The 13,341-nt window shown below is 50.2% G+C and overlaps 1 protein-coding gene across 2 annotated transcripts in view; it reads right to left on the bottom strand.

The window, feature by feature from the left end:
* Window positions 1–6,803: 6,803 nt before the first annotated feature.
* Window positions 6,804–13,341, bottom strand: part of CTTNBP2NL (CTTNBP2 N-terminal like) — a 54,885-nt gene continuing 48,347 nt past the window's right edge. For both annotated transcript variants that reach the window (XM_077780185.1, XM_077780186.1), the window contains exons 5-6: window positions 12,258–12,365; window positions 6,804–10,929 (exon numbers count right to left, since the gene is read on the bottom strand). In XM_077780185.1, coding sequence (XP_077636311.1) covers window positions 9,472–10,929; window positions 12,258–12,365 — 1,566 coding nt within the window. In that variant the 3' untranslated portion in view covers window positions 6,804–9,471. The remainder of the gene's footprint in view (window positions 10,930–12,257; window positions 12,366–13,341) is intronic.

The raw sequence follows: 13,341 nt of genomic DNA, 5'->3' as shown, positions 1-13,341 counted from the left end.
ATCACAGTCCGCACAACACCTTAGTTTATGTTTGTCTCTCTCGCCAGTATCCGGCACCCTAAAGGCCTGTAACTTGCTGGTTTTTTCATCCCAGTGCCTATCGGAATGTGGTGCCTACTAGGATGTCTGAATGAATGAAATGTCTTTGTTTTCCTTCCATCGATCGCTGGCTCTTGCTTACCTACTGGACTCCTTAAGGATTTTTTTTTTTAATAGCATCGACCATATAGGAGGAGTAAACATTTTCGAAGCATAATTAAATGGGTGAATGGACGAATAGGTAAATGTTGATAGAGTCATCCTGCCCCCTGTTTAATAGTTATTGGGCACCTATTATGCGTCGGGCGCTGTTCTAGAAGCTATAGCATCCTAACAGCTATCCCTTGCTGAGGGTTTACTTCTGCCCCGACTAGTGTGAGGTCTTGGGTTTGCTCATTCAAGGCCCACAACCTTCCAACAGAGTGGCTTCCATTATTCTCTCCCCTTTTACTACTTCGGGCTTCCACGCGTGCCCCCCGCGGGGACTGCAGCTGTGTGCCGCGGACGTCCCCATCAGAGAGGGGGCGGAGCGCCGGCCCCGGGAGGGGACGTCTACCCGCTCGCGCCGCATCTTCCGGGTGGGTCCAGTTCTGACCGCAGAGCCCGTCTTGGCCCAGAGAATCACGGCGACTGGAACGCCAGGGGGCGCCAGCGACCCAGCTTTCGGGCCGAGGGCCTGGCTGCCCGGGGCTGGGAGCCGCCCTGCGTGGGAGCCACGCCGCTTCCCTTGCAGACACGCAGCCCGCCGGCCGCCCTTCCGCCCTCCACAAAGGCAGGGGCGACTCATCCGCCGGGTATTCGCGTGTGCCGGGCACTTGCTGTCTCATCGCACCGAAGTCGCGCAAAACCCGAAGGGGGAGGTGCTCCGATCTTCATTTCCTTGACGCGACACGGAGGCTAGCAGAGGCTCATAGGCTCGCCCAGGGCTACACAGAGAATGACAAAGCCTGCGTTCCGAACTGCTGTCTTGCTCCGCCAGCTTTTGCATTCGCCACCCACCCCCCGTCCCCGTCTTGCGTGCACAACGTACGCACACCCCAGTCATCCCAAACCGGGATCCTTCTCCCTTCTGTGTGCCTCTGGACCCACAAATTTCCCTGCCCTGCTCAACTTCTCAGGTGGGTGGGGCCCCATCGCTCGCTCGGGACACCTGCCGCATCCTCTTGAGCCCCGCCGGGAAATGTCCCATCTGCGAGACTCGTGCTCCCGTCGGAGCGTAAATAAAGCCGTTGGCAGGAGGCTTGACGCGGAGTCGGTTCTTGATAAACACATGAATAAATGGCTGACATGCACAGCAAGTGTGTGTGTGGATGTGTGTGTGTGTGTGTGTGAAAGAGAGAGAGAGAGAGAGAGAGAGATCAACATAGCTCAGAGCCTGCACAGAGCCAGCAGCAACAAACACCCGTTGAAAATTGGTGATTGAGGACTTAACAGTTTGACATTTCCATCTTGTTCTCCCTGCTTTATGTCTGTATCCAGCAGGGACTGCAAAACTTCCAGAAGGTGAGGATGAGGAATGTGGGCGTGTGGATGAGGAATGTGGGCCGGCAGGGATGGGGGGGGCGGGCAGTGCGCAGGGTGTTGGCGGGGAGAGGAGAAGGCACAGGGCAGCGAGCAGAGCCGTCCCATGGAGAGAATAAGGCCCGCATAGAGAATGCGCGCGAGAGGAAGGGAGTGAGAGCAGAAGGAGCAGGAGGCCTGAATGGGAGCCTTGTGTGTGGCCCTGCGCTGCTGACTCACCAAAACTCAGGAGAGGGAAAACACGCTCGGGATGAAGAAGGGGCCTGTGTGCTGTGGTTACCACTCTAGACCACCCTGCCACCCTGCGGACACCCTGTCTGCTCGAGGCCCCCACGGTCCTGGAAGGCTTTGCTTTGGGCTGGGGGAGCGGGAGGGTGGGCCTGGCAGAGAAGGGAGCCCGGCTCGTCTTCTGAGCTCGCCACAGGCCCTTCCGGTGTCGTGAGCAGCAGCTCCCCCCTCCCTGGGCCTCGCCTCAGCTGTCAAACCGGTTCAGGGACAGGAGGACAGGATTTCTGTGGCAACAGGTAGGGCAGGCGGCTGGAGGCCAGTGGGCAGAGGGTAAAGCTTGGAACACAGGGCAGCCCAGGTGAAGAGATCAAAGCCCAGACACCGTGGAGAAGCAGGTGAGAGGAAGGAGGGAGCGAGCAGCCGGGGCTGAGCTAGGAGTTCTCGCTCCCAGGTCAGCCTCGGGAGGAGCAGTCAGCACAGGCTGAGAGGGGGGCCCTGGCTCCACGGTGTGGCCTCTGCCATTAACTAGGCCTGGAAACCTGAGCAAGTCACCTGACCTTCCTGGGCCTGGTGCTCGCACTCTGTACGGTGACAGAGCTAGCTAGCATCAAAGGGTCTCTACGCTTTCTTTTTTTTTTTTTAATATTTTTATTTATTTCTAGGAGAGAGAGAGACAGCATGAGCAGGGGAGGGTCAGAGAGAGAGGGTGTCACAGACTCTGAAATAGGCTCCAGGCTCTGAGCCGGCAGTCAGCACAGAGCCCGACGCGGGGCCCGAACCCACGAACCGCGAGATCATGACCTAAGCGAAAGTCGGACACTTAACTGACTAAGCCACCCAGGCGCCCCTACTTTCTGCCAGCTCTAATATTTGAAGACTTCATGCGTGTAGGCAAATCATCCCTCCTTTCTCTTCACCAAGACGCTCATTCCTTCAGTATGTTGTTACTACCGGAAGTGTCAAAAGCTGGCTAAGCAGTGGATTCCTACTTAGGTGGGTGACTGCCAATAGGCTAATATTCTGAACTCCCCAAATGTATTGTTTTTTTTTTAAGTTACATTTATTTATTTGGAATGAGACAGAGACAGTGTGAGTGGGGGAGGAGCAGAGAGAGAGAGACAGAGACAGAGAATCCCAAGCAGGCTCCTCACCATCAGCGCAGAGCCTTGTTTGGGGCTCGAACTCCTCAATCTTGTCAGATCATCACCTGAGCCAAAACCAAGAGTCGGATGTTTAACTGATTGGACCACCCAGGTGCCCCTGTTATTACTGTTTTGACTGTCGTGTGGCCGGTGGAAGGAGAGGGGACTTGAAGGCCAAACAGGTGAAGGTTTGAATCCCACCGGTGCCCTTGAATCTCAGCGCTGCTCTGCTGCAGGGCTGGGGGCAATTTACTGGGCCTCAGTCAGCCTTAATTACCTTGTGCGCCAAGGAGTCACTGCGTCACTCCGTCTGGTAGTTGTGTTGATTAAATTAAGTAACATAGAAGATGCCCTGGCACCAAATAAAATACTCAGAAAATGTGCCTGCCCTCCCTTAGAGGACTTGATCATGACCTAAAGGAACAGAGGAGAGTCTGAAATGGAGGCTGGAAAGCTAGAGGCTGGGTAGGGGGCAGTTACATACCTTTGGGATGCACAGGAAGGGAAAAGGGAGAGAGGGGAGGAAGAAGGGAAGGAAGGCTGAGCTGCCATAGTCTCAATAAAGGGCTCAGCCAGCCCTACGGGGGTTTTGAACTAGGGAACGACCCTTCAGAGTTCTCTACATTTGGGATGGGGGTGCGGGGGCGGGGAGCAGGACTTTAAACTTCTTACCAGTCGGTGTTTGGGCAGGGGCTGCCCCTTGAAGGAGAGGTGACCCTGGTCAAGTTGATTGCTTTCAGTTCAGGCAATTCCTCCAAGGGGCCTATAGCCGAGGGCTCTTTTCTGTCAGCATTTCCTGCAGCTCAGGCTATAGATCCTTCATTTCTGGAGGGGACCTGAGTACCTACCACGTTGAGTTAGTCAGTTGTACTCGGCAAATTAAGTAGGGGACTGACACCCGGGGATAAGGGCGACCTTGTTGCAAGGCTTCTCGGTAGTTTCTCAGAGGCAGGCATTTCAGTGGCGCAGAGAGAGCCACACGACACTCCCCGTTCTCCGGTGTGATGGCAGCACGAACACTCACGCTATGGGGAGACGAGAAGCAGCTTTAATATCCTTCCACGGCCAGAAGCCACTTGCAGGTGTCCCAGAAGGATGCATTTGACTTTTTAAAAAAATGTTTTCAAATATTTATTTTTGAGAAAGAGAAAAAGAGAGAGCATGAGCTGTGGAGAGGCTGAGAGAGAGGGAGACACAGAATCTGAAGCAGGCTTCAGGCTCTGAGCTGTCAGCTGAAACCTCGAACCCGTGAGATCATGACCGGCGCCGAGGTCAGACGCTTAACTGACTGGGCCACCCAGGCGCCTGTCATTTGACTCTTTTCAAAGCTTGGCTTTCATTTCTCTCTTTTTGCTTTTGGAGATTTTGAGGGCAAGAGGGAACACTTATCAGTAACGCAGGATTTTTGCAAGGAGGTCCTTTCCTTATCTGCGTTTTCCCAGGACTTCCCTGCAAATCATTTGGGGATGTTCTGCAGAGTGCTGTGCCCTGGGAGCTCCTCCGGACTGGCCCCAAGCCCTGGCAGAAAGCACACCACATTGGTGACTGTGAGTCTCCCTGAAACAGGACTCAGTTCTTGGGGACTTCCGGTGCCTCTGTCTCTGCCCACATCCGAAGACTAAGACAAGCTGATGGAGACACAATGCAAACACAGGGGGTACTGCAGAGCCCCAAGTAAATCAGTGCTCTGGAGAGAGGAGCAAAGACCTTTGCTCCTTTTCCTAGTTAACTTTTTATCCTCCCACAAAGAGCTCTTGCCGGCATTACCTTCAATAACCCTGTGTGGCATTTAAACCCCACTTATGTTATTCAGTTGTCTCCGTTAACCTTTTATGTGCTAATATTTTGCTCTGCCCAAGTAGAGTATGAGTACCCTGAGGGCAGGGAGCACAGTTAAACTTGTTTTCCAGAACAGCTACCTTTCTGGCTCATCTTAAATATTCAAGNTCTGCCCAAGTAGAGTATGAGTACCCTGAGGGCAGGGAGCACAGTTAAACTTGTTTTCCAGAACCTTTCTGGCTCATCTTAAATATTCAAAAATCATCGGTTGCTAGAGGGGAATTAACAGGAAAGATGCTTTGTTTCCTTCAGCAGAGCTGACCGAGAGAGGTCTCCTGGCATTGGTTGGGTCTGAGAATCCACTCCTGGGGGTGGGGGGAGTTAGGGCCAGTGGGAGGAGCCATGTGGTGTCTCAGGGTCCCGCCTGGTCCAGCCTTGCAATCAGCCAAGGCACTCATCTTAGAGCCCCACCTTGGGTTCCTGAATCAGAGTTCCCAAGGCCCGCGGCCTGGCTCTGGCCAACAAGCACCTCAGAGATACTCATTTGGGAAACACAAGTTGTGGAAAGTGGGAAGCACTGGGGGCTTAAATCCAAAGGCCCTGAGACCACTCTCTGGGCCTCAACGACCTCATCTGCACATGGGGGGTAACATGGTGCTTGGACCCAACTAAGTACTCTTGGCTCTGAGTATCACTGACATTCTGGCAAACAAGATTCAGGAGTTTAAGACATTAGCTCAGGTCAGAGGCAGAGAAAAGTTCCTGTGAAAGGACAGGAAAGGGCTATGAGGCACTGTTTCTCGTGATGCGAGCCTCAGACCACCTGCATTGACAGGTCCCCAGGCCCAATCCTCAGAGGCCCTTATGTTAGAAGGCTTCGCAGGTCACAGTAAGGTTAGGGAAACCCTACCCAGTCTCCTTTCTCCTTTGCTTTTACCAATGAATTGGCCATTGATAATGCAAGCAGCAGATGGGTGCTCTCAAGTTTTCTCAACTGGTTTTACAGCAATTACATTAAAATTACTCCCCTGAAACAATGCTTATTGCCTAGTTCGGACTCAGGATTACGAGAACAGATTCCATTTTGAAGCCAGCATTTCACGACATTTGAAGTTCTGTTTCAAAGACCAAGCATCAGAAGAGCTGTTTATAAATTAGTTGACAAAGCAGCATTGCTGCTTCCGGGGAACATGGCGGAGCAAGAGGGTCCTAAGGCTCACTTCGTCCCACAGATATCCCTAGATAACACCCACGTCAGTATAAATAACCCAGAAAATGACCCAGACTGGCAGAACACTCCCTGCAGCTAAATGCAGAGAAGAGGCGAGAGGGTGGGAAGGGGAGAGACACGGTCTGGAGCCAAACAGAACTGCAGGACTGTCCCTGGGAGGGAGGGACACTGCAGGTGCAGTGAGGGGAGAGGAGCAAACCCCACCCCAGGCAAGAGGGACCCGCACTGGGAAGACAAGGCAGCACTGCCTACAGCAGAAGATGCACCCAGTGCTTGCTGAAATGATCATTAATTGGCTTAAATGCTGGAAACTTAACAGATGTAAACACCCATTCGGTCTGAACATCTTTTGCACATCAAAGGATTTTCAAGTGCTTTTGTCGGCCTACAGCTCTCACTTGCTAACAGTGCAGCACAACAGCACTGGACTAAGAGGAGTGATACAACAGTCACTTGTAAAATGAGAGGGCAGGACAAGACCAGGCGTCCTTAGGCTACAGTACGTGAATCACGGACGGCTTCAGGGTCTTTGGGTCCTGCGAAGCCATCAACCAAACCCTACATACTGGCATATCCATTAATCTGGGGACGGAGTCTAGCCTTTCTCAGATTCCCTAAACGGCCTAGAAACCCCCAGGGTCCAAAATGTACAGACTGGACTATTGCTAAGGCTAAGGTTCTAAAGAAAACCAAGACGCCAGCTCCTTGGAGTCTAACCTGGATGGGTCACTGGCTTCACTCGGGTTTCTGGAAGCCACAGACGGAGTGCTCCCTCTACACCACCTGCTCCTTCCCCAACAAAACAGGCCCTGTTGTGCAACATCCTTGACTTTGTACAAACAAGACTAGATTTTCCCCAGACGGAATGATTTAACTTGTTTTAATGGAGTCTGCTATAAAAATGGATGAAGACTTCTGCATGGTACATTTGGCTTTACACACGATGATTTAGTTAGTGCTTGTGTTATGTGTCGCACATCCATTATAATCCGTTGACTAGTAACACAGCTTTCACAACATGGTTTAACACCGCAATTGTGAACCATGGAACTTTTACTTAGCACACACACAATCTACAGCGAACTTAAATACTAATCTAGAATACCTAACTGGATTATTGGATCCGTTGCAATATTGTGCTTATTTATCTTAGAAGATAGGCAACTAGCAAAAATACACGTTTCTTTTGCATTTCCCCACCCCCGTATTACACTGTAAAAGAAATACATTATTCAGTGCACTTCCTAAGAAATAAACCTCCTTATAGTATCTCTCTCTTTCTATATATATATCTATGCCAAAACAAAGGAAGAGCACAATGCAACTTTTAAGATTACCATTTCAAGCAAGAGAGGTAATAACACTCTGGGGCTAGAGCCCCCTCTCCTGTTCCCAAAGTTCAGCTATTTTATCATCAACACTTCATTTGGCTATGCGTGGGAATAAAATTTAACTCATGATCGCTTTGGGCGGTTTCTTCATCATTTGGTAGATGCCCCGGGCCGTGAGTAGTGTTTTAATTTTTGCTGTATTGGCCTTAATCAAACCGTAAGCCCTGGAGACACCGATTGTGATTTGTACATTGATTTCCATCACCTGCCTGTCCCCCCATCAATTCATATTGGATTGCAAGGAAGGAGATTTAAATTATAGCAGGCTAGGGCTGCTGGCTAGATGTTGGCTGGGGAGAACGTATGTGAGGACATCAAGGCCTCTCTACCCCTGTGGCCACAGTCATAGAAGCACCTTGTCTGAGCTGGGTTGCAAAGTCTTGTTCGGAAGACGAGGATCCTCATTATATTCTAGGGCCTCTGTCAGCTGAACTAGCCTACAAGTTGGAGAGCGGAGGAGTCTGTCCTCACAAACTCACACTGATGGAAATGATGGAAGTTTCCGGAATGAACGAGGTTGCAACTTGGCAGCTTCTGAGCTAAACCCAGCTGCACCAGTATTTAACCAGCAGTTTAAAATTGTTTTTGAAGCTGTTTTGATATTTAAAAATGAGAATGTTTCTACGAACATCTGGCCTTCCCGAAAACTCAATTGAGGAGCTGGTAACATCCAGCTAGCACTATCGCGTGGCAGTAAGCAGCTGGAGCTGCTCAGGGGTGGCCCTTTCCTTTCACAGGGGGCCCGGGCACTTCCATTTGCTACAGCTTCCCCTCTCCTAGCTGTCTTAGAGTGCTTGATTGAGTGACCTGCTTCACTCATTCATCTGGCCAGTTGAGTTTTGCGATGCTGGGGGGAATTTGGCTCTGGCTTTTTGGGACACTGAAGACCTGACTTCATCTGGAATTGCCCCACGTCCCCGTGGACCAGATTCCTCCTTTAACTGCTTTGGGTCCCAGCCCCATCTAGTTGCTGTGACAGGTAATCTTAACGTGCACATCTACTCGCCCTTTATGCTATATTGCAAACTCCAAAGATATAATCACACTAATATTTATGTGTTTAAGTGTGTGTATGTTAAACACGTAAAGGGGTGTGTATCTATACAGATATATATACTTCCATTTAGGGAAAAGTTAATTTGGTTCCACAGATACAGACACCAAGTGCTGGCAGCTTGGAAAAGAAGTGTAACAATTTGGTAAAACCTGTATAATTCTGCCTTATAATATTACAAAGAGAGTGAATTTTAAGTTATTGCTTTTTGATTACAGACTAAGGATCTCATTCTGTTGCAAGACTTTTATACAGAACGAGTAGCCATTTCCTATTCAAGTAATAGCGGTCAGAATCAGAAGTTCCTCACACAACAGTAGATGCCTGGAGACCTTTTTTGAAAGGAGATGGGATTTCATTCTAGTCAAGAATTGATGCAGGAGACTGCGAGTGACTTAATTTTTCACAAGTGCAAGGAAATCAGCACCCCAGCTGCTTACAGCTCGGGAGGGTTTCTCAAGGGCTCTGGAAGGCTCAGCATTGTGGACAGTCCACATCCATCTTCAGGACTCCCATCCTACTGATGCAGCCTTGTCTGGACACAGAGCTTACGTTAAAAACAGTAAAAAGAGGATTAAAAGCAGTGTTGGTTTTTAACATTCAGGATTCACAGAGGATCTCATTTTCTGCAATTAGATGGTCCATTTTTGTGTTTTTGCTGCAGAATCACATTCATGTGGCAGTCTTATTTCAGGCACTTTTTAAACACGTTCATCTGGAATAAAAATCGGCACGAACCACTTTCTGCATAATTCAAATTGAGTGTTGAGTGATTCTAGTCCCAAAATAGCAAAGCACCACCTGGTTCTCAATTAGCTTTCTCCGTCACAACAGGACGGCGACTCTGCTGAGCTGGAGACGTCTTTGAGGTGCCCTTCCAGCGTCAGTACGAAGGTGTGAGTCATACAAATCCAAACGACTTGGTTTCTACTTAAAAAAATATAAAAAGGTGAAACACACTAAATGTATTATACAGATGGTTTCAGCTACTATCAAAATAAATAACGTGATCTGACTCAATGGTTGGACTCTGAGCTCCTGGACGAAATCTGGCGGAATGTTGGATGGGGAGCCTACCGCCAGGGACTAGCTGCTGGTGGGCAGAAGGATCTCGACGTCCTTGCCATTAGCCACGACGGTGTTCGAGGAGCAGCTGCTGGCTAGGTCTTCTGCGGTGGCCAAGGAGGAGGCCTGGGAAGGGGTTTTGGTCAATGGCGTGGTCGTGGACGGAGAAGGTGTCAGGCCAGGTTTTTTGGGTGGGATGGGTGGAGGGTGTCCTCTCTCAGCTCTGGGGATGGTGGGGGACTTGATCCCTGGAGACAGAGGGCTCAGCGGACTGGACACTTTCCCTGGAGTAGGGGAATGGCTGGTGTCCCCTCTGGAGGTGGCGGCGCTGGCCAGATTCCGGTAGTCTGTGCCAAAGGGAGAGCTGTTGGGGGAGACGGCCTTGATCGGCCCCTGCTGGCTAGTGAACCTGGAGAGCACCTGAGTGACTGTGTTGCGGGCCAGCTGCTTGGCGGCAGCGTTGTCCAGGAGTGTGGGGGACAGGTCCCTGGAGGGCGGGCTCTGCAGGCCGCTGGCCTGTTGGTCCTGATCTGCCTGGGTCTGAAATTTGTGCCGCGCGGCGTGGAAGCGCTGGTTGATCCCTACTTGGTAGGATGACTGGTAGCCAGGGCTGCTGGCCGAGGACCCCAACAGGCGCTTAGTTAGCACCGGGGAGGAGCAAGGAGAGGATGTGAGAGAGGAGGAGGCGGTGCTGCTGGGAGACAGTGAGCCCCCACTGGATGGCAGGAGACCGGGTGTCGGGACGGGAGTCTCCAGTCCCACAGGGCACCCGCCGTTCTCCACGGCCCTCTCTCGTGCAGGCACTTGGTGTTCCACGCTGCTGCCGGGAACTGCCTCCTTGGCGGTTGGAATCTCTGGCTCAAAATGGCCATTGGTTTTTGCATAAGAGTAAGAGGGAATGGTGGCGGCAGGCGGCCCAGCGCTCGGCACCTTGGCCGGGTTGCTCCCGGGGGTTCGTTCTGCCTGGAAACCTTCCGTTTGGCAAAATACAGACACCAGCACGGGGGGCTCCGTTGCTGTGCCCTTCGACACGGTTACCGGTTTCTTGGATTGCTCGGCAGGGCCACCATGCTGCTGAGAAGCCTCCAGATCCTTCATGGTCTTCTTCAGATTTTCCATCTCTTCTTTCAGAGTCCTGGTCCGGTTCTCCTCCCGGTTCAGCTTGGCCCGCAGCTGCTCCCTTTCGATGTCAAACTCGGACAGCTGCTTCTCCACCTGTGCCTCGGTCTGCAGGCCTCGCCTCCGCTCGGCGGCCAGCTCCTCCTCCAGCTGGCTCACGCGCCCCTTCTCCTTCTCCAGCTTCCGGCTCAGCTCGCCCGCCCTCTGGCCCTCCTCGGCCGCCTTGCTCGTGGCCTTCTTGCACTCGAGCACCAGCACGGACGAGAGCTGCTTGTGGCGGGAGCGCTCCTCCTCCAGCTGACTGGACAGCTTCTTCTGCTCCTTCTCGAACTTCTTCACTTGGGACTTCTCAAACTCCAGCTGGAAAAGAAGGCCACCACACACGGTGGTTAGAGTGAGAAAAGGGAGAAAACTCTTACCCAGGGCAGTTGCTGGCTAGCTCTCCTCTGCCACGGGGTCTGCCATGGATGCCACAGGCTTAGCTCTAGTATTTCTGAGGTTTTACCTCCCCCCACAGAAATGGACACGCTAGGGTTTACTCTTTCTCTGGTGGTCGAGGAGGCATTTCTGGTTCCTGAACTGTGATCTGTGGGAATATGTAGGTCTGTGGAGCGCTCAGAAGATTAGAAACCCACCGATACATGGGGTGCCTGGGTGGCTCAGTCGGGTAAGCGTCCGACTTTGGCTCAGGTCATGACCTCACGGTTTGTGAGCCTGAGCCCCACATGAGGCTCTGTGCTGACAGCTCAGAGCCTAGGGCCTGCTTTGGATTCCGTGTCTCCCTCTCTCTCTGCCACTCCCCCTCCCCAGGTCTCTGTCTCTGAAAAATGAATACACCTTAAAAATTTTAAACAAATAAACCAACAAACCCAGAATGACTTATTGATTTTAACTCCAGTATAGTGAACACAGAGTGTTCTGTGCGTCTCAGGTGTGCAATACAGTGATTCAACACTTCTACATGTTAGTCGGGGCCCATCACTTTGAAAACTTCGGTAATCATTCTTTCTGGTCTTAAAAAACAAATAGTTGCATTTAAACGCTCCTTGTTAGGCAAATGCAGTCTATTTTAATTATCATCCCAACCCTATTTAAGGCAGAGAAACTCTGAGCAAGAGGGAAAGCGCTGATGGAACCCTACTGGTGTTTTTGAAACGCTGAGACCCATCGGATGAGGAAACGAATCTCATGAGGCGGGAAGAAAATTAACAACAAAAAAAAGAATGGCTATTGTATCCAGTAAGGATTATATGGGATTTCATCAGATTTTTATTTCTGGCATGTGTTTATGTATATATATTTACTAGGCTGTGATATAAAGTGTATTTCTTACTAGGATTCCTAAGTCAAAATGCTTGAGAGTTTGAAGCTACTGCTCCCAGAGTACATTCTATAGAATGACAGTCCCACAGCAAGTGATCTATGTCAAAACAAGATTCTATGTAAACATAGATTGGCTAAACTTGGGAATACCCAATCTTGTTCCTAAGACTCACAATGTGCTTTTCAGTCCTACAGGGCCCAACAAATTGAATCAGAAGCCTATTTAACTTTGTTTAATCCAGTGATTCCCAGATTTGACCACAAAGCCCTTTGTTTTTGAGCAACACTAATTTACCCCCTGCAGAACAATCTTCGAGAAATGCTGTTCCAGGCAAATGGTGCCGTGAGCCCCTCCACCTAACTACCTGCTGGGTCAGCCGCTCTCTCTCCTTCTCCAGCATGTAGGTGACATCATCTCCTTCTGCTGTGTCCTGAGCGTGCCTCTGCCTTTCTTCCTCGAGGTCTAGGATCACCTTTAAAGAATTATAAAAAATAATAATAATTTCTAAGTACCAGGGAAACAAACTTGTAATACAATTAAATACTAAGTGCCTATCTAAGCACCTAAGATAGTTCTAGAGATCAATCAGTCCATCCCAGTCAGGGCCATCAAGGATCACATTATCCAGCAGGGTAAAAGGGATGTGAGCTACGTGCTAGAAAACAGTAAGATCTAGGCTTTATTTCAGGATGCACAAAATGGTTTGTAAATAGAAGAGAGCACCTAATTAGCTATAGGGGTTGAGAAGGTTTCCAAGGATGAATAGGTCCAGCAGGCAGTTGCTCAGACTAGGCGATGGGTGTAGGTGATGAAGCAAGATAGGACCATGGAAAGCTGAAAGCTGAAATCCTTCCCTCGAGCTCAAATAGCTGTGCCTTGCTTAGTCAGTAATTCGCATTTTGTATATAGTTAGCTAAGAGGAGGAAAGACTCTCCGAGCTCATCCTGCATGTAAAAAGGTTCAACGCTTGGGACCTTATGTAGAGATTTTTCACAAGGCCTTTTAATTAACCTGCCCACCCCATTCCACTTGTCCTGGCACCAAAGGATTAAGCCCAATTTGAAGGCAAATACTGCACAAAGTAAAGGGACATTTCCCTACAAATCAACACCACACTGAGATACCACCTCACACTGGCCAGAGTGGCTAAAATTAACAACTCAGGAAATAACAGATGCTAGGGAGGATGTGGAGAAACAGGAACCCTCTTGCACTGTTGGCAGGAATGCAAACTGGTGCAGCTGCTCTGGAAAACAGTGTGGAGGTTCCTCAAAAAATTAAAAGTAGAACTCCCCTATGACCCAGCAATAGCATTACTAGGAATTTATCCAAAGGATACAGGATGCTGATGCATAGGGGCACATGTACCCCAACATGTATAGCAGTGCTTTCAACAATAGCCAAAACATGGAAAGAGCCTAAGTGCCCATCAACGGACGAATGGATCA

Source organism: Crocuta crocuta, unplaced genomic scaffold, assembly GCF_008692635.1.
Source record: "Crocuta crocuta isolate KB4526 unplaced genomic scaffold, BGI_CrCroc_1.0 scaffold364, whole genome shotgun sequence".
Taxonomy (NCBI): Eukaryota; Metazoa; Chordata; class Mammalia; order Carnivora; family Hyaenidae; genus Crocuta; species Crocuta crocuta.
This window is presented reverse-complemented; position numbering and strand designations above follow the sequence as displayed.